Source organism: Geotrypetes seraphini, chromosome 6, assembly GCF_902459505.1.
Source record: "Geotrypetes seraphini chromosome 6, aGeoSer1.1, whole genome shotgun sequence".
In the NCBI taxonomy this organism is placed as follows: domain Eukaryota; kingdom Metazoa; phylum Chordata; class Amphibia; order Gymnophiona; family Dermophiidae; genus Geotrypetes; species Geotrypetes seraphini.
This window is the reverse complement of record NC_047089.1, coordinates 54,357,961-54,377,815: the sequence shown is the minus strand read 5'-3', so window position 1 is coordinate 54,377,815 and position 19,855 is coordinate 54,357,961. Positions and strand designations below refer to the sequence as shown.

Here is a 19,855-nt window from a genome sequence, read left to right as displayed (position 1 = left end):
CGGGCTGTGGTATGCCCCCACCTGGAATACTGCCGTACATGAAAAAGGACATAATACTACTTGAAAGGGTCCAGAGAAGAGCAACAAAAATGGTTAAGGGGCTGGAGGAGTTGCCATAGAATGAGAGGCTAGAGAAACTGGGCCTCTTCTCTCTTGAAAAGAGGAGACTGAGAGGGGACATGATCGAAACATTCAAGATATTGAAGGGAATTGACTTGGTAGAGAAAAAGAGATTGTTCACCCTCTCCAAGGTGGAGAGAATGAGAGGGCACTCACTAAAGTTAAAAGGGGATAGATTCTGTACAAATGTAAGGAAGTTCGTCACCCAGAAAGTGGTAGAAATCTGGAACCGTCTTCCAGAGGCTGTTATAGGGGTAAGTGCCCTTCAGGGATTCAAGAAAAGGCTGGATAGTTTCCTGCTGGAACAGAACATACGCAGGTAAGGCTAGACTCGAATAGGGCACTGGTCTTTGACCTATGGGCCGCTGCGTGAGCGGACTGCTGGGCACGATGGACCACTGGTCTGACCCAGCAGCAGCAAATCCTATGTTCTTATGTTCCATTTACTAAGCCATGATAGAGGTTTCTACCATGGCCTGGAGTGCTAAATGCTCCAACGCTAATTCCTATGAGCGTCAGAGCAGCACCAGAGCATTTAGCGCTCTGGGGGGAGAGGGAGATCGTTGCAAAGGAGTAGGACTAAAGAATGGGCAAACTGTGAAGAATCTGCTGTCGGATGAGGAAAAGGACTGGCAGCAAATACCAGAATGTTAAATGATGGTGGACCTGGGGTGATTGCGGGGAATGGGGGTGGGGGTGCTGCCTGATTGAGCACATGAGCAGCAGGACAGCACTAGAAAAGCTTTGTATGTTTCGGTGTCTCTAGTGAGGACAGTCTCATATAAACTTCCTTTTGAAGTTCTGGGTTGAATTGAAAGCTCAGTGAAGAGAAATTTTCAGCCCAGAGAATTTAAATATTAACTTATTTGGGCAAATTCCTTTGAACACTGCCCTAATACTGCCTCTGCTCTGCCTATATTCTTTCAGAAACATTAAAAAAAAAGCTGAACTATTTTATTTTATTTTTTTCCATTTGTGAACCATTTTCCCATGTAAAACTTTGTAAATGTATATCATATTGCCCTTAAATCTCACTCATTCAGGCAGTCCATTCTTGGAACCTCTGGATTGTATCAGAGGCAATAGCAATTGAAAATGACTTACACAGCTTCCCTGGTTCTCAGTACACCACTGCAATCCTGTTTTTGAGCCTATGTCCCAATTCAGTGCTTTATTTACAGTCTGATGCCACCAACTGAAATCAGCACTTTTGGTTCCATAATGTATAGGGTTACCAGATGTTCGAGAAAACCTGAACATGTCCTCTTTTTAGAGGACTGTCTAGGTGCTTGGTGGGATTTCCAAAATCTGGCAGTTTATCTGGGTTTTGGAAGGCCCTGTGCTCAGGGTTGTACCCGGAGGGCCTCCGAGCATGCGCAGATGTGACGTGATCTCATCACACCACGTCTGCGCATGCTCAGAGGCCCTCTAGATTCCTCCTCAAGCTCGGGGAAGAAGAGGCGACGTTTGTATGGGGGTGGGGGCAGAAGGTGGAAGGCCCACGTGTCCTTTTTTTTTTTTTTTTTTTTTTAAAGACAAAATCTGTTAACCCTAATAATGTATCAGTATAGGCTAGACTCGAATAGGCCACTGGTCTTTGACCTATGGGCCGCCGCGTGAGCGGACTGCTTGGCACGATGGATCACTGGTCTGACCCAGCAACAGCAAATCCTATGTTCTTATGTTCCATTTACTAAGCCATGATAGAGGTTTCTACCATGGCTGCAGATATCCAGGACTGGCTCGGAATTTCCCTTTTGGAATTGGACAACTTGGCAGCTCTCCATTTCTGCCCATTAAGCCACTGTATTCAAATAGTCCCCATGCTCACTCACAAACTATTACTGCTATCAGGCCCATAGCTAGGCTCTGCACTTTTCCCCACTACTTCTGGAGAGCTAAAATGATGGTGGGAGATGGGGGGGTCACTGGTAAGGGGGCCCCAGAAATATGCTTGCCAAGGGCCCAATATAGTGTTTATCTGAACCTATCTTATACATACATAATACAGGGTTTACCCATCCATTTTGGGCTCAGGCCCACTCAAAACTACAGCTCCCATTGAATGCCTGGTGGAGATGCTGAAGCCCTGCTAGGTAACGAGATCCTTTGCCCTTGTGCTGCTTGAGGAGTGAGGAAGTCAGTGGTGTGTTTCTAGCTGCTAATGCTGGTACTTCCTGAGTATGCTAAGTTTGTGCATGAATTAGGCATGTTCAGGGAGTGTTCTTGGCAGTTGGAGACATGCCACTGACTTTCTTGACTGAATCAGGAGAAGGGGGAGGGGTGACTCAGGAAATGGATCTTTTCAGCCAGTGGGGTTACAGCATCCCCGCCAGCAAAGGAATGATTTTAACATGGGGGGAGGGAGGAGGGTGGAGGAGGAAGGGAGAGGAAATGTGTGGCCCCCTTAGTCCACCCCTGGCCCTCAAAAGTGTCTTGCCGGCTATGGCCCCTGGATTTTACATACAAAATTTGTTTCCAAAAATACCACCAATGTGATATGGAAAGGGGAAGATTGTTATTACAAAACTAACTTGTTTAAGTATGTGCTACTTGTTAAAATATGAAAAATATAAATCAATAGAGAGCTTCCATGAAGCTTTCCCCCTTTCAGGAAATTCCTTTGTACAGATGTTAGGAATATACTCTGATTTTCTCTTTTAGTCACAGTATAAATTCACTGTACAAAGATTGATTACAGTGGTGTCTAATTTTCATATTTTATATTTTAGAATGTAGGGTTGTGAAATCCACTTCATACACCAAAATAGCTACAACATCACGGCGAAGCACCACCAAGAGTCCAGGACCATCTCGGCGCAGCAAATCCCCTGCTTCTACCAGCTCAGGTAATATAGCATATATTAAGCATTCTGATTGTTAATTTATTGCATATATGGAAAATGCATAAAATTGATTTCTTATAGGCTGCGTGTAAGAAATGATTGTTATAATATGAGAAACATGAATATAATGAAAGTGAATTTGCTATTTCCCATGTATGCTGAAACTATTGTATTGTGGGTTGCTATTGCATGTTGTACAAGCTCAAATATAAATAAAATTAGATCATTATTTCAAAAGTATATGAAAGGAAATTCTATAATCTGGTGCCTAAAGTTCAGCACATCTTGTATTTCTTTTGAGATGCACAGGTTGGTATCCATCTGTGCTTTATGCTATCTCCATTAGAGTGGATGCGCTTGCTCCTTATAAATACATAGTACCTCATAGAACCAGGCGTTGGTTTCCATGGGACCTAGGTCAATTATTTTTGATGAGGACTAGAATATTTGATGCTACAGTTAACTCTTCATGCCAAAGTCAGTAGCCTTAGCTCAAGGGAACTGTTGAGGAAAATTTCACTGTAAAGCTTATTTACTTTGAAAGAACAACAGAGACTTCTGGCTGAGACTGGGGAAAATGTTGACTGTTGAACAATTTCAAAATTACTCCACAATCATTGCCTAGGTGGGAGGCTGGCAAGAAGGGAAGCCACTGGTGAAGAAATGATTTATGTGATGTGTTGCATAACATTTGTAGAGAAATACTTAGGGTCAGGGCCGGCGATAGGTCAGGACAAACAAGGCATCTGCTCTGGGGCCTCACAGCTGCAGGGGGTCCCACGATCCAGGCAACTCTTTCTCTTCTCCCAAGTTTCATCAGGCTCAGGATGATCATCACCCTCCAGCTGCCTACCTCTAGTTTGGCCTCCAGCAATAAGGAGACAGACCCAACACCAGCGCTAATTTCAGTGATGAAGAGCCTTCCTCCTTCTGCTGTCCTCCCATTGCCTGCCTCGGAGTCCGGAATCCATACAAGGCCCGGCACTTGCGCTAACTTTAATGATGAAGAGCACTCGAGTCTTTCTGCTCATGAAGCTCTGTTGGTACTGTCCCTCTGATGCATATGTGTCAAAGGGGGTAGAGCTGATAGGGCCTTCCTGAGTGCATGGACACAAAGGCTTTTCATCCCTGAAGTTAGCGCTGGTGCCAGACCTTGAATGGACTTTGAACTCCAGGTCAGGAAGTGAAGTGAGAGGGCAGCAGAAGGAGGAAGGTTAGAGGCTGAAAAATGTTGAACTTGCCTGGGGAGAGGAGGGAGAGAGGGGGTTATGTTGGACTGAGGGAGGTGGGGAAATTGATAAAGTTGGTATTGAAAGGTCACTTTGGGCAGCCACAAAACTTAGAGACTTGAAGAAAGCACAGATGTTTATTCAGCATATGCGGACCCCTGAGCCCCAAGCTGGCTTCAGAAGTCCCGAAAACAGGAAGTTACAGAGATATTTATATATTCTTCTGGCTATACAACTGAATTCTAGAAATAACTTTTCATGTGTTACTTTTCTTAACAATCATTGGTCCTAAGCTCACACTAGCAGATCACTTATCTAAGCCCTGCAGTCTTTTTGTTAAATGTCATTTATGCTGAGATAGCCATAAGAAGCTAGAATGCCCAAGCTAAAACACCCAGTGCAGGCAGGCTAGAACATGAGATAAGTTAGGTCTGCAGCTAAACATAATTCAGCATTTTATTAAAGAGAAAATTTAGTTCAACACTTAGGAAAACCAGTCCCAGACTCCTTCATTATGGCTGGATGGATGGGTAAAAGGGAAGAGAGGAGAAATGCTGGACATGGATGAAGGGGAGAGGGGATATGATGTGTATGGGATGGAGAGGAAGGGAAGAAAAAAGTAAGAAATGCACATGGATGGAGGGGAGGGAAGGTGTATTGAAAAGATAGGGAAGACATGCAAGAGAAAGAGAAGAGAGTAAGATGAATAGTCAAGTTGGCAGAGGACCTAGCTTTTACTTATGCACTGCTCTGGATTCTCTGCTTTCTCTGACATGGGGTTCCATCTTGCCCTGCTTTGCCTCAGATCCATTGCTGCTTAGTCTGTCCTAGGTCCTGTGTCTGTCCTAGCCACTTTTATGATTTTGTAAAATATTAAAGGTGGATCTGGGTATCTATGTATCCAACTTTATTGCTGAAAAGTCAGATCCAGAGGAGATCGCTGGATCCAACTTTAATGTAAAAAAAAATAAAAACAAATTCTGAAGCTCTGGGCAAGGTAAACCCTGTTGAAGCAGAGCATATCAGGGTGGATAAGCAACCACTGGATTTGGGAGAAACCAAGGCGGCAGAGATTCCAGGGTAGCCACAGGATCTGGCTGAGACAGCACAGGATCGTGAGAAGAATAGGGCAAGTTGGAGTCCCATATCTAAGACAGCAGAGGATCCAAGACAACACATAAGTAAAAGCCGGATTCTCTGCAGACACCATTGTAGAAGGTATAGAGCAGAGGATCTGGATTTTAACCAGTCCAGATGGATGGAGGGAAATGGAAAGAGAGAAGGAGGTTGTACCACACATGGGTGGATGAGAGGGGAAGGGAAGAGAAAGGGATGATACATATGGATTAGGTGAAAAAGGAACAGAAAAATGGAAGAAAGCTGAATCTGAAAGATCAGTGCCAAAGATAGACATAGGGCAGGAAGTGAAGAAGAAAGGAGGCCCTGGAAACAGAGAGCCAGAATAAGAGACTGGGACCAACATGATCAGAAAACCAAAGTCACCAGACCACAAAGGTAGAAAAAACTCATTTTATATTCATTTTAGTGCTTGAAATATGTCCAGTTTCAGAATTTACGTCTGCTGTCTTTATTTTGTACTGTATGGGAGGAAACATGCTTCTTTCTGTTTCCTGGTATTTGTGCTGCATGGCTCCTTGGGATTTCAAGTTAATTTTTGCCTGTACATGAAAAGAGATTATGTCATAAAAGGGATAGTCTGAAACTGCTCTTCTGCTGGTAACAAAGGTACATGTAGGGTTACCAGATTTCCTCTTTAAAAACAGGACACATGGTCCCGCCCCATTTCACTCCCGCTCCACCTTGCTTTGCCCCCACACAAATCTCGTGTCTTCTTCCCCGAGCTCAGGGCCTCTGCGCATGTATGGATATCAACACGATGATGTCACATGCATGCATGCATGTGATGTCACCATGTTGACATCTGCGCATGCATAGAGGCCCTCCAGAAGTGGCCTCCCAAGTTCGGGGCCTTCCAAAACCCAAACTGCCAGGTTTTGGAAATCCCTCCGGGCACCCGGACAGTCCTCTTAAAATAAAAAAACATGTCTGGGTTTCCCCAGACATCTGGTAACCCAACATATAGAGAGATTATTTGTGGGCTTCAGTCTTCAAATCTTGCCTCAAATTTTCTATTGGATTCAGGTCTGCACTTTGATTTGGCCATTGAAGAACATTCACTTTTTTTTGCTGACTCACCCCATTGTTGGTTTTTGTGACCATTTACAAACATATCTACAAGGCTGCATATATTTATATGCTTGCTGCAGAGGAATGGAGGCAGAGTTTTGATGATGTGTGTATTTTATAAAATACACGAGTGCATGTGTAAAGTACATGCACACATTTATACCAAGTTGGAGCCTGTATAAATTTGTATCATTTAATTTGTGCATTCTTGGTGCCAGAAAGCCTATTTTATAAAGGCCCATTGGGCCTAGGTTACCATTACAAAATAAGTTTTAAAATGGGACAAAAATGATAGGAGGCTTGCGCCAAAAGACGTATGAGGAGAGACTGGAAGCCCTGAATATGTATACCCTAGTGCAGGGGTGCCCACACTTTTTGGGCTTGCGAGCTACTTTTTAAATGACCAAGTCACAATGATCTACCAACAATAAAATTTTAAAAAAACACAACGCACACTGTACGCATAGAAAATGTTAATCATCATTCCTATTCCAGGGTTTTCAAAGAGGTCAAAGCAGATGACTCTATGCACTGTCACCTCAGTAACAACCATACAAAAGTAGACAAATACCCACCCCCTCCCTTTTTACTAAACCACGTTAGCAGTTTTTAGTGCAGGGAGCTGCGCTGAATGCCCAGTGCTGCTCTCGACACTCCTAGGCTCCCTGCGCTAAAAACCTCTATTGTGGTTTAGTAAAAGGGGACCATAGTGTAAAATATAGACAGCAGATATAAATTCAGACACATTTTGATCACAAAATTTAAAATAAAATCATTTTCCCTACCTTGTCTGGTGATTTCATGAGTCTCTGGTTGCACTTTCTTCTTCTGACTGTGCATACAATCTTTCTTCCCTTCTTTTAGCCTGTATGCTTCTTCTCCTCCAGACCTCATTTCTTCCCCCCAACTTTTCCTTCCTCTTCCCTGCCCTTTCTTTCTCTCTGCCTCCCTTTCATTTTTTTCTGTTTCTCTTCTTTCCTTCTGTCTCCCTGCCTGCCCTTTTTCTTTCTTTCTCCCTGCCCTCCCCCAAGCCACTGCCACTGCCATTGCCATCGGGGACCAGGACCCAAACGCCACCAATAACAGGCCCCAAGCTCTCCCTGCTTCGGCCAACCAGCATTCCTCTCCCTGACGTCAATTCTGCCATCGGGAAGAGGAAGGCTGATCAGCCCAAGATCGCGATCGACCTATTAGGGGAAATGCTGCCGGGTCCTGCCTTCGCGGAAACAGAAAGTAAGCAGGACCCGGCAGGAAGAAGAACAAATGCTTGTCTCCCGCATTAGCCCGTAGCGAACGCTTGCTTCAGGGCTCTCAACATGTGCGCGCCGGCTTCCCTTCTCCCCTCCCCCCCCGGACATAACTTCCGGTTTCGGAGGGAAGAGAAGAGAAGCCGGCACACACATGTTGAGAGCCCTGAAGCAAGCGTTCGCTACGGGCTAATGCGGGAGACAAGCATTTGTTCTTCTTCCTGCCGGGTCCTGCCTACTTTCTGTTTCCGCGAAGGCAGGACCCGGTTTTTTGTTCAGCAGCGGCAGATGACAGCTGGGCGGATCGCCCAGCTAAAAGGCCCTAGGGAGAAAGAAAACTGGAGAGGAAGGCTGATCGGCCCGTAGATCAGGACGGCAACACGAGTCTATCACAGAGCCCGGGATAGGCTCCGCGATCGACTCGCGTTGCCTTCCTGAGCTACTGGTCGATCGCGATCGACGCGTTGGGCACCCCTGCCCTAGTGGAAAGGAGAGACATGGGAAATATGATTCAGACGTTCAAATACTTGAAGGGTATTAACGTAGAACATAATCTTTTCCAGAGAAAGGGAAATGGTAAAACCAGAGGACATAATTTGAGGTTGAGGGGTGGTAGATTCAAAGGCAATGTTAGGAAATTCTAATTTACGGAGAGGGTGGTGGATGCCTGGATTGCGCTCCCGAGAGAGGTGGTGGAGAGTAAACTGTGACTGAGTTCAAAGAAGTGTGGGATGAACACAGAGGATCTAGAATCAGAAAATAATATTAAATATTGAACTAAGGCCAGTACTGGGCAGACTTGCACAGTCTGTGTCGGTATATGGCCATTTGGTGGAAGATGGGCTGGGGAGGGCTTCAATGGCTGGGAGGGTGTAGATGGGCTGGAGTAGGTGTTAACGGAGATTTCGGCAGTAGGAACCCAAGCACAGTACTGGGTAGAGCTTTGGATTCTTGCCCAGAAGTAGCTAAGAAGAAAAAATTAAAAAATTTAAATTGAATCAGGTTGGGCAGACTGGATGGACCATTCGGGTCTTTATCTGCCGTCATCTTCTATGTTACTATGTTCTTGAAATTTAATTGGTGTCCAGTCACAGAATTATCCCTACTCCAGGACAATCACTAACATATCACTGAGGTACTACAGAACCCACAGTATACATAAATAATATCTTCCAAAGGATAAATGAACACTTATTGATGGCACGATGCCATGATGTGTGGGCATGCTTGTTATGAAACTCAAACATGTGCCTCCACGGTTAGCTTTAGAGACTCTTAAATAAACAACAGCAAATAGAAACAATTCTTGCCATGTGTGATTAACTTTTACCTGCCAATCTTAATAAAATAAATGAAGGTGATTTCAACTTTTCCACCCCCACTCCCTTCACAAAATGATCTCTATTATGCTCTGTCCTAAAGAGGTACCAGAGAAAACAAGATGAGCGAAACCAACCAGCTTGCATATTTGTTTTAGTAATTGGCAGGGTATGAAATTCACTCAGGGGGATATTCTATAGACCAGTGTTTCTCAACTCGGTCCTGGAATACCCCCTTGCCAGTCAGGTGTTCAGGATATCCACAATGAATATGCATGAAAGAAATTTGCATACAATGGAGGCAGTGTACGCAAATCAAGTTTATGTATATTCATTGTAGATATCCTGAAAATCTGACTGGCAAGGGGGTACTCCAGGACTGAGTTGAGAAACACTGCTATAAATGGCACCGAATCTTAGATGCTGGTAAGTGCCCTACTGGCACCTAAGTTAACTGAGAAGTGTTGTTTTAAACAATAAAAAATGGTAAAAATAAAGTGTCTACTGGCGCCAAAATAAATGGCACCGGAATCATGCTTATGTAGGCATTTATTGCAGCTATGGGCGTGGCATACGCCAGAAGTGGCATTAGGCACCATGAAGCACCTACTGTCCATAGGTGTGTTTTATGGCATAGATAGGCGCCCAAAATGTAGGCCCGGAAAACCCTGGCCTACATTTCTAGCACCTATCTTTCGCAGAGGCACGATTCTCTATAGGGCGCCATTTCGTGATTGACATGCAATTGGCAGCCGCCCATATTGGCACCCTATAGAGAATCCAGGCCTCAATGTATAAACTTTGTTTGCCCAATTATGAAAAGTCATGCTTAGGACATTACTAAAGTGTGTTAAGATTTTCATTAAACACAGCTTAATGTGGGTTTGAACCATGCATTAGCTACAAATCTAATATGGCAATTAGTGGAGGCATTTGTAGTACTTATTTAATCAGGTCATGTGTTACTGTTTCTATTAGTATATGGTTCTTGCTGATAGTTAACGTGGGAATGTTAAAGACATCCTATTTACAAGGTGCTCTAAGTGTTCCCTCTTGTTAACTGTGCATTAGCCAGTTAGCATAAGATAAATATAACGCATTAACTGGATAACTTTCTAATCTAATCTAATCTTCCATTTGTGAGTCGCACAAACCTATACAAGCTCACGCATTCCCCGTTCATACCCACGCTCCTTGTGACTCTGGGCAAGTCACTTAATCCCCCCATTGCCCCAAGAACATTAGATAGATTGTGAGCCCACCGGGACAGAAAGGGAAAATTGCTTGAGTACCTGAATAAATGCATGTAAACCGTTCTGAGCTCCCCTGGGAGAACGGTATAGAAAATTGAATAAATAAAATTAAAAATTAAGAACATAAGAATTGTCATACTGGGATAGACTGAAGGTCTATCAAACCCAGTATCCAGTTTCCAACAATAGCCAACCCAGGTCATAGGTACCTGGCAAGATCCCGAGGAGTAAAACAGATTTTATGTTGCTTATCCTAGGAATAAGCAGTGGATTTCCCTAAGTCATCTCAATAATGGCCTATGGACTTCTCTTTTAGAAAATTATTATAACCTTTTTAAAATCCTGCTAAGCTAACTGATTTTACCACATTCTCCTGCAATGAATTCCAGAGTTTCTGCCAGAAAATGTAACTGGTTTGATTTAAATAATTCCAAGATCTCTAAATTAATTTGCAATTAATCGATTACTAAAATCTAGATGAATAATTTAACAATTTTTTTATTTTGCATTGTCTACTGAATTTCAGGTTTCTTTTAATATTTTTTACACCTTCCATGTTACAGACTGTTTTTAATTCAAAATTTTTAAAAGATTTAAATCTGAAGTAAATCTAAAAGAAATTTAAACAGGGTGAAAAGATAGTAATAAAAAAGAAAGAAAGGTAAACTAAGCCCAAATTAAGGGGATAGGAGCTGCAATTCCAGAAATACAAACAATACAAAGGGAAAGGAGAGATACAAGAAATTATGAATACCAAAAAACAATGGTGCATTGACACTCCAACAGATGACAATCAAGGGACCTCATATAAACATATTTATCCCTCACATCCATCGTACATTGTTGCTGACAAAAATATTGAGAAGAACTGTCCCTAATGCTAAGTCCTGGGGTCCCCCCCCCCCCCCCCCTTTGGTCTCTTTACCTTCATGAGATCAGAATCCAGTGACCACCACTTTCAGTTCTATTGGTTTAAAATTTTTTCACCCAGTTGACAAGTCTAGGTCTAATGCACAAAGCATTAAAATGGCAGTACACTGGTTGTTCTGCAGGTTTTACTAGCTGAGATGGTGTTCAGATGGTTTCAGTGTCAGTATTAAGTTGCGCTGACCCAACCCCACTTGTCCCTATCCCCTAATATAAAAAAAAAGTTCAGTTGATTCAGTAGCCCTCTCCTCCCCCCTCCCCTGCCCCGCGCTTTCCCTACTTTGCCTATGTGTAAATAAAAATGTCCTGGTGATCCAGTGGCTCCCTAGCCCCCTTTCTTCCTCTCCTTTACCTCCTGTCACAAATAAAATGACCTGGTAATCTAGTGGAAAATCCACTCCTGCGCGCCATACCTTTTATGAGGCAAGAGCAATGTCCATTCACTCCTGCCTTTAGGTGCCATCTTCTGCAAAATGGAGAAATTCCCTTATATGGTGGATAGGCCCTGCCCGATGGATCCCATGATGTACTACTCGAGGAGGGCCGCCACCATTTTGCAGATGACTGCGACTGGGAGTAGGAGTCAGTGGGTTTCATTTCTGCCTCATTTGAGATATGGAGGTTCTGGAGTGGGCCTCTGCTAGACTACCAGGCATGCTTGCAACTGGGGAGAAGGGAGAGGAGTTGGAGAGACCACTTGATCACCAAGGTATGTTTTTTTTTTTGCACTTGGACAGGAGAGGGGGCCAGAGGGGCCAGAGGACCACCAGGGTTGTTTTTTTAATGGAAAAGGGGAATCAGGTCAGGAGGTTTGGATTTGAGGCAGATACCACTAGACACCAGAGATATGTTTGGTGGGGGGGAGGGGCACTGGAAGAAATGTTGGGTTGGGGATAAGGGACTGATGCATGCTTCAGTATGCTTGTGGGTTTTTTTTAATGTCAGCTCTTCTCTCACTGCCTGAGCCAATTAATTTGCATGTTCATTAGTTTGAGCATGCCATGGCAATTTTTTACACTGATTTTGTGATAGAATCTTCATTCTACTATGAACTTTGAGCATTGACCCCTCTCTGTCTTAATCCTAATGGGAGTAATTTTATAACAGTGCACCCCATATCTGAGAACTGTATAAAATTTAACAAGATTTTCCTTTTGTTAATGCCCGTTGTCTACAGTCCTTCAAGTTACTGTGCTGAACTTTTTTTTAATAGTGTTTCCATAGCTATGTGCACTACTGATATTAAACTGACAGTTCTGTAGTCACCTACTTCCTCCGTGTTCCCAAATGTTTTGAGTGGAATTAGATCTCATCTTTTTCTGGCCCTCAGAACAAATTGAATAGAGTTGTGAGTGGTGCATTGAGCACCTCCTTCAGCTTTTTCAATATTTTGGAGTGTAGCTCATCAGATCTCAGTGCCTGTGTAAGTATTTCAAGTACTCATCCTCGTTAGAGAGGGTTTATGTTCATTTTGTTATCATGACATGCGGTGACATTTTTGGCAGGAGCTAAACTAGGGGTGAACAACCACAGCCCATGCCAAGTCAGGCTTTTGGGATTTCCACAGTGAATATGCATGAGATCTAATTGCATACAATGGAGGCAGTGCATGCAAATAATCTCACGCATATTCTTTGGCAAAATCCTGAAAACCCATCTAGATTGAAGCTTCTGAGGACCGAGGTTGTACACTGCTATGCTAAACATTAGTACAATACGTACTCTTAGCCACTCACTGTTTGTGTAACCAGGGGTAGGCAATTCCAGTGCTCAAGAGCCACAGGCAGGTCAGGTTTTCAGGATATCCACAATGAATATGTATGAGATGGATTTGTATGCATTGCCTCCTTGAGATACAAATCTATCTCATGCATATTTATTGTAGATATCCTGAAAATCTGTCCTGCCTGTGGTTCTTGAGGACAGGAATTGCCCATCCCTGTGTTGAACAATGCCACATCTTGGTCTCTTTTAGAAAGTCATTTATAACATTTGCTACTTCTCCTTTTGACTTCTGTATCACTGCCACCTTTCCAAAATCTATCCTTCAGAGTTATTCACAGACTGGCATTATGTGTTGTAGAAATACAGATGTTATCTATAATTGGAGAGAAAAACTGCCTAGCAAGCTAGTCCAGGTGTGGAGTGAATGGAGAGTCGGTCACCTTTGGCTGAAATCAGCACAATAAACCAGGCTTGTTCATTGCTTCTTTCTTGGTCAGAAACAGTGCTGGAATTCTGTGCCATGAGCCTTCATCCAAAAACTACTCTTTCTTCAAGAGACCAAGGACAATATCAAAACAAATGCAATATTATTAGCCTCATTCTCTACAGAGAGTGACAAAATTCACATTTTATTTATTTAATTTTCTCTACCATTCTCCCAGGGGAGCTCTGAATGGTTTACATAATGTGTAAATATGTCCCGTTTTGAATGAGACCGTCCCGTTTTTAGATCCCCTGTCCCGTTGTCCCCATGCACAGCTTCGGGATGCTGAAATGTCCCGTTTTCAGAGACAGCATCCCGAAGCTGTGCGTGGGGACAATGGAACAGGCAATTGCTTCCTTTCCCTCCAGTGCCTGTCTGCCTCCCTCCCTCCAGTGCCGAAGCCTGGCCTACTGCCGATTCAAACACCCCCTCCCCCCCCCGGGTCCACTGCCGCTGGTTCCTACCTGCCACCTGCTGCAACTGAAGGAAAGGAAGGTCCAGGCGTCGTCCCACAAACCTTCTTGCCGACGTCAATTCTGACATTGGAGAGGAAGTTCCAGGCCTGCCAGGCAGTGATTGGCTGGCCCAGAACTTCCAATCCGACATCAGAATTGACGTCAGGAAGAAGTCTTGTGGGCCGGCACCTGGACCTTCCTTTCCTTCAGTTGCAGCGGCGACGGATAGGAAGCAGCAGTGGGGGCTGGTCCGGGGGGGAAGGGAGTTGTTGAATCAGTAGTAGGCCAGGCTTCGGCACTGGAGGGAGGGAGGTAGGCAGGCTGGCTTTGGCACGGCAAGGAGGGAGTGAGGTAGGCTGGCAGGCTTCGGGGGAAGGAGTGGGACAAAGGCTGGAAGGCAGTAAGGGGGACATAGGAAGGAGGGAGGAAGGAAGGTGAGAAAAAGGCAGAGAAATAGGTACATCACGTCGGGAAATAAGAAGAAGTTTGTATATAGAAGATGCGACGTGACCTGTGTTCAGGAGTTTGGGAAGCAAATGAAACATAGTGGGAGTTTCAGTGTTCCTCAATTGTAGAATTTTAGATTTTTTAATCATAGAGGAGAGTTGGAGCCATTGGTAAAAGAAAGAGGCCGGGAGATCAAATTTATGTTGTAGTTCTGAGAATGTCAGAAGTTGAAGCGAGTGAGTGCAAAGGTCCACTAAATATCAAACTCCAAGAGTGGCCCATTTAGACCAAAATATGGGTGTTTTATTAATGAGGAATAGGGAATTGTGCCATAGAGGAATATATACAGAATTCTTGATAGGTATGTCTAGGACTTCATCAAGTTCAAGCAGACATTTGGCTGATTGCGAAACAATAGGATTAATAGTGGGGAGTATAGCGTCAGAAGTTAAAATAGGGGCCAGTAAAGGGTAGGCCGGGAAAAGAGCATGTTCTATTTGAAGCCAAAGCGGGAGATATGTATGGGAAGAAGTAAACCAATTACTGGCCTGTTGAGAAATAAAAGCTTTATGATAAAGTAGAAAATCTGGAAGAAAAACACCAGCTTTATCCTTTGGGGCTTTAAGCTTTTTAAGGGCAATTTTGGGGGGTTTATGATTCCAAATGAAGGCAGAAATGTGTTTATCTACTGTTTTGTAGAAAAAGGGTGGAAATAAGTGGGGAATCATGCTAAGCACAAAGTTAATTTTTGGAGCTACAACCATTTTAACCGTCTCAACTCTACCCCACCATGAGAGATGGAGGGGATGCCAGGATTGTAACAGGGATTTAAGGATTGTTATCAAATTATCGCCATTGTGTTTGATTGTAGCAGGAAATGATGTATATAGATTAATTCCCAAGTATTTGATATGCGACGGGGACCATAGAAGATTAAACGGCTGAATTAATTCAGGAGAAGAATAGTTATTGAGGGGTAAGACTTCTGCTTTTGTTTATTTATTTTGTAACCTGAGAACACAGAGAAGGATTGAATGAGATCAAAGAGAACAGGAAAGGAATGATCAGGTTTGGTGAGATAGAGAAGAATATCATCTGCATAGGCCGATAATTTATATTCTGCATTGCCGTGTAGAATGCCCGAGATGCCTGTAGTAGAATTAATGGCTAAAAGAAGAGGCTCAAGTGCCAGATTAAAAAGGTACGGTGAAAGGGGGCATCCTTGACGGGTACCACGGTGCAAAGTGAAAAAGGGTGACAAAATATTATTAGTAATTATAGAGGCCCTGGGATTGGAATAAAGGATTTGGACATAATCTAAAAATTTAGAAGGAAAGCTGAACCTTTGCATTGTTTGAAACAAATGGGACCATTCCACTCTATCAAATGCCTTTTCGGCATCTAGTGACATGGCTATACATGGAGTTTTAAGAGAACTAGCAATCGATGCTAGGTGGAAGAAAAAGCGAGACTTGTCGGAAATGAGTCGACCCGGCATAAAACCAACTTGGTGAGAAGAGATGAGTTTACTAATATGGTGCTGAAGTCTATGGGAAAGGACTGTGGCATAAATTTTGTAATCAACATTTAATAGTGATATGGGCCTATAGTTGGAGATTTGTTGGGGGTCTTTGTTAGGTTTAGGGATAACCATAATTGTAGCGTCAAGAAAATGACTGGAAGAGATCCGCTGAGAGCTTAGAGAATTGAATAGAGAAGTAAGTATTGGGGACAGCTTATCTTGGAAGGCCTTGTAAAGCTCTACGGTAAGCCCATCTAATCCAGGTGTTTTCCCAGAAGAGAGGTGCTTTATAGATGATATTATTTCAGAGACGTCAAACGGCTTTTGTAGGGTATCACAGTCAGCTTAAGAGAGTTTAGGGGATTTTAGTGAAGCCAGAAAATGATTTATAGAATCAGGTTGCTCAGAAACTTCTGAGGAGTATAGTGTAGAGTAAAAAGAATGAAAGGCTGTAGAAATGTCAGAGTGCGAGGATAATAAATGCCCTGTAGAGCTTTTTATAGATGGGATCTGGATTTTAAGTCGTTTCCTTTTTAGGTAGTTAGCTAACATTTTACTACTCTTATTCATTTCTATATAATATTTGGTAGAGGTAAGGAAAATGTCTTGCTGTGCGGCAAGACTAGCCAGTCTATTATAAGAATATTTCAATTTATATATTTCTGGTAAGAGGCTTTTATCATTGGAGGCAAAAAAGGCCTGTTCTTGAGTATGAATTTGAGAGTCAATATTGAGAAGTTCCTGTTTATTTTTCTTCGTTTGATAAGCTTGAATAGAGATTAGTTCACCTCTAAGAGAAACCTTAAAAGCCTCCCAAATAGTCAATGCATCAATAGAATCAGACATGTTAAAGAGAAAGAATTCATCAATAAACTTAGCTAGTCTGTGTTTAGCAACATCATCCATTAATAGAGTATTAGAGAGTCTCCATATTGGAGATCTGATTTGTTGGGTGGCAGACCACTGTAAAGTAATGGATATCGGGGCGTGATCTGAGATAACTATATTGTTAATGTTGGTGGTAGTTAAATTGGGAACTAAAGAGGAGGAAATGAGAAAATAATCTATTCTTGAGTAACTACTGTGCGGTGAAGAGAAATACGTGTATTCCCTACTATCCGGGTGTTGAAGTCTCCAAGGCTCAAATAGATTATAATGTTTGATAAGAGAGTGAAGGGTAGAGGCAGCTTTAGAATGGGTGATGGAGGAGGAAGAATGTTTATCTAACCAAAGGTCTAGAGGCAAATTAAAGTCGCCCGCTAGTATGATTGGAAGTGGATCAAATTCAACGATAGAGTGAAAGAGTTGTGTAAAGAATTCAGGGGAGTCAGTATTAGGAGCATATATATTGACAAGTAGAACCACCTGCGTAAAGATTTGAGCTTTAACTATTAGCCATCTACCTTCTGAGTCATGTTTAAGTTCTAGAGGTTGGAGAGAAATATTCTACTATCTATTGTTGTTCCCTCTTCCTTTATGTTTCACTAATTAATTGTGTACATAGATTGTATGTTTACTTGTATAAATTTGTTTTAATTTATCCCCCCCCCCAATTTTTTTTAAAATTATACGCATTGAAAATATTTGACACTGCGTTTATATCAAACTTTTAATAAACTTGAAACTACTTTGTGTGGATTTATCATACCCTAATTGGCAACCAGTAATTACCTTAAATACTGTTTATGTTTGTTGCATAGATATATACATATTCCAACCAAGATTAATGAATTTTCCAGTCAACAATCAACTTGAGGCAGGGGAGGGAGGAAGAGCAGTTGTTTTTCTGTTCATAAGGTAGGAGAATAGGGCATTGTTAAATAAATTGGTTCTGTCCCAAATTGTACTTATTTTCAACAGCATGCATGATTATTTCAATACTGGGAAAGTCTCCCATACATACACACACAGTTTGACCAGAGGAGAGTCAAAAGAGGGGGAGGAGATCAGTTATTTTGCAAGAAAAACAAAATTAGAGGCAGTGAACTAGTAGACTAATCTTTAAAACACACATTTTCATATCAAATGTATCTGGTTTTAGCATACATAAAGTACTACTCATGCTAAGAATATATGAGAATGCAGTCTGTAATGGATGCAGTTAACAGTGTGCAGCAAATGCCAGGAAAACAATTGCAGTGTTTCTTGCTCCAGGAAAAGATTAAATATGTATTTTAAACTATAACCTATTCTTGAATGCTTTTTGTGTTCAAGCTACTGATTTTTATGCAATGACGTGTAATATTAGAATATTAATGCTTACCTTGTACAATGAGGGAAAGCAGCAGAAGCCACATAGCTGTCCTCAGGTGAAGCAGCTGCATGTCCTATTACACACAGCCATAAAGTGGCTTCAAGAACAAACAGGACAGATGTGCAGCCTTCCAGAAAGAATACAAATCCACAAAGCTAAACAAGCTCTTGCTGGCAGTTTTCTTTTTCAGGTCTGTGAGGAGAGGGAACATCCTGTCCTGCCCCAGTCAGCAGTGGGTCTCAATTGTGATCACTCGGGAGCAGAACTGAGCTCTGTCCTCACTGCTCATCAAAACAGTGCCATCAAAGCATTCAAAGGATTCAGAGCTTCCCCTGAATCCCCTGAGGTGGGCCACTTTTGTTTGATGGAATTTGATTGGTTGAGCATGCAGCAGGCAACAGAAGAGACTTGCCTGTTCAACTAATCAAACTCAGAGTAGTACCATCAGGGCCTTCAGGGAGCTGGGTGAATCCCCAGCCAGCCGTGCTTTTTTTCTGATGTAGTTTGATTGGCAGCTGGTTCAACCAATCAAACTGCATCAAGCAAAAAGTAAACAAAACAACAAAAAAAAAAGCATAGCTGCAGGGCTAGGTATTCACTGAAAGCCTTGAACCCATACCACTCTTTATATACCTTTATCCCATCTTAGACAAATTATCTTCCCCTTCTGTGCATACTAAGTGAAAGAACTCAAAGTCTTCTGCCTTCTATGGAATAAGGGAGATCCATACATAATTTAGATGTAAGAATTTACATCAAGATTTAGTTGGTGTAAATCCTCATGCCCAAACTTGGGCACAGATCTCTGTGCCAAATGTTATTCTATAAATGGTGTCCAACTTTGAGTGGTTATAGAACAGCGCTTAGCACTAATTTTTATTGGCACTGATTTTTTGGTGCTTTATGTAGAATTCAGTCTAGTATATCGAAAGAATATTCTATCTCCTTTTATTGAACAATATTCTCCAAATTGATCCTTTCCATTTCTAAGGGACCCTTTTACTAGTCCATGTTAAGCGTTAATGTGTGTTTAACATAAGAAAAAAAGGCTTTACCACAAAATGTGTTAAAAAGCACATTATTTATTTAAAAAAAATATTTTTTGGGGGGAGGAGGCATGTTATAGGCAGAGAATGGGTGTGGAAACATTATCCAGCTAGCTCATTTACTGGAAAACTGATTTAATGTAGGAGCATTTAGCACCTCCAAAATAGGATGCACTAAGTGCTCCTTTGTTAATATTTTGCAGGTCTTGTGTGCTAATGGAAAAATTAGCATGTGGCTTGAAAAAAGATGTATTCTAGAGATGTTCTAGAAATTGGCTATGCATGTAAGAAAGTCCTACTTTAAAATGCACTAAGGCTCGGATTCTCAAAACAGCGCCGGAATTGGCCGGCAGCTGAATGAACGTTCAAATGACGGAGCTGTTTTGAGAATCGTGGTCTGTGTTGAAGATAGTTGCCAGAAATATAGGCCAGGGTTTTACAGGTTTTCATTTCTGGCACCTATCTTTGACATAGAATCATTCTTAGCTGAACATCAACCCTGCCTATAACCACACCTCTTATGACATTTGGCACTGGTAAGCATCTGCGTAGATGTGATTCAGGTGCCTTTTTTAGTAGGTGCCTCATGGCACCTACTTTTATTTTCTTAATTAGTTTTTAATAGCACTGTCAATTACTGCACCATTAATGACCAATTAATGGCCGTTTGGTCACCTTCCGGTGCCTTCTGAACAGAGCGGTTTTGAAAATCTAGGCCTAAGTGTGTTTCTTATCACATCTTAGTAAAAGGGCCTCTAAGGGTCCCTTTTACA

The 19,855-nt window shown here is 42.3% G+C and overlaps 1 protein-coding gene across 2 annotated transcripts in view; it reads left to right on the top strand.

The window, feature by feature from the left end:
- Positions 1–19,855, top strand: part of DCLK1 (doublecortin like kinase 1) — a 533,653-nt gene that overhangs the window by 266,932 nt on the left and 246,866 nt on the right. For both annotated transcript variants that reach the window (XM_033950508.1, XM_033950509.1), the window contains exon 5: positions 2,853–2,969. In XM_033950508.1, the coding sequence (XP_033806399.1) occupies positions 2,853–2,969 (117 nt within the window). The remainder of the gene's footprint in view (positions 1–2,852; positions 2,970–19,855) is intronic.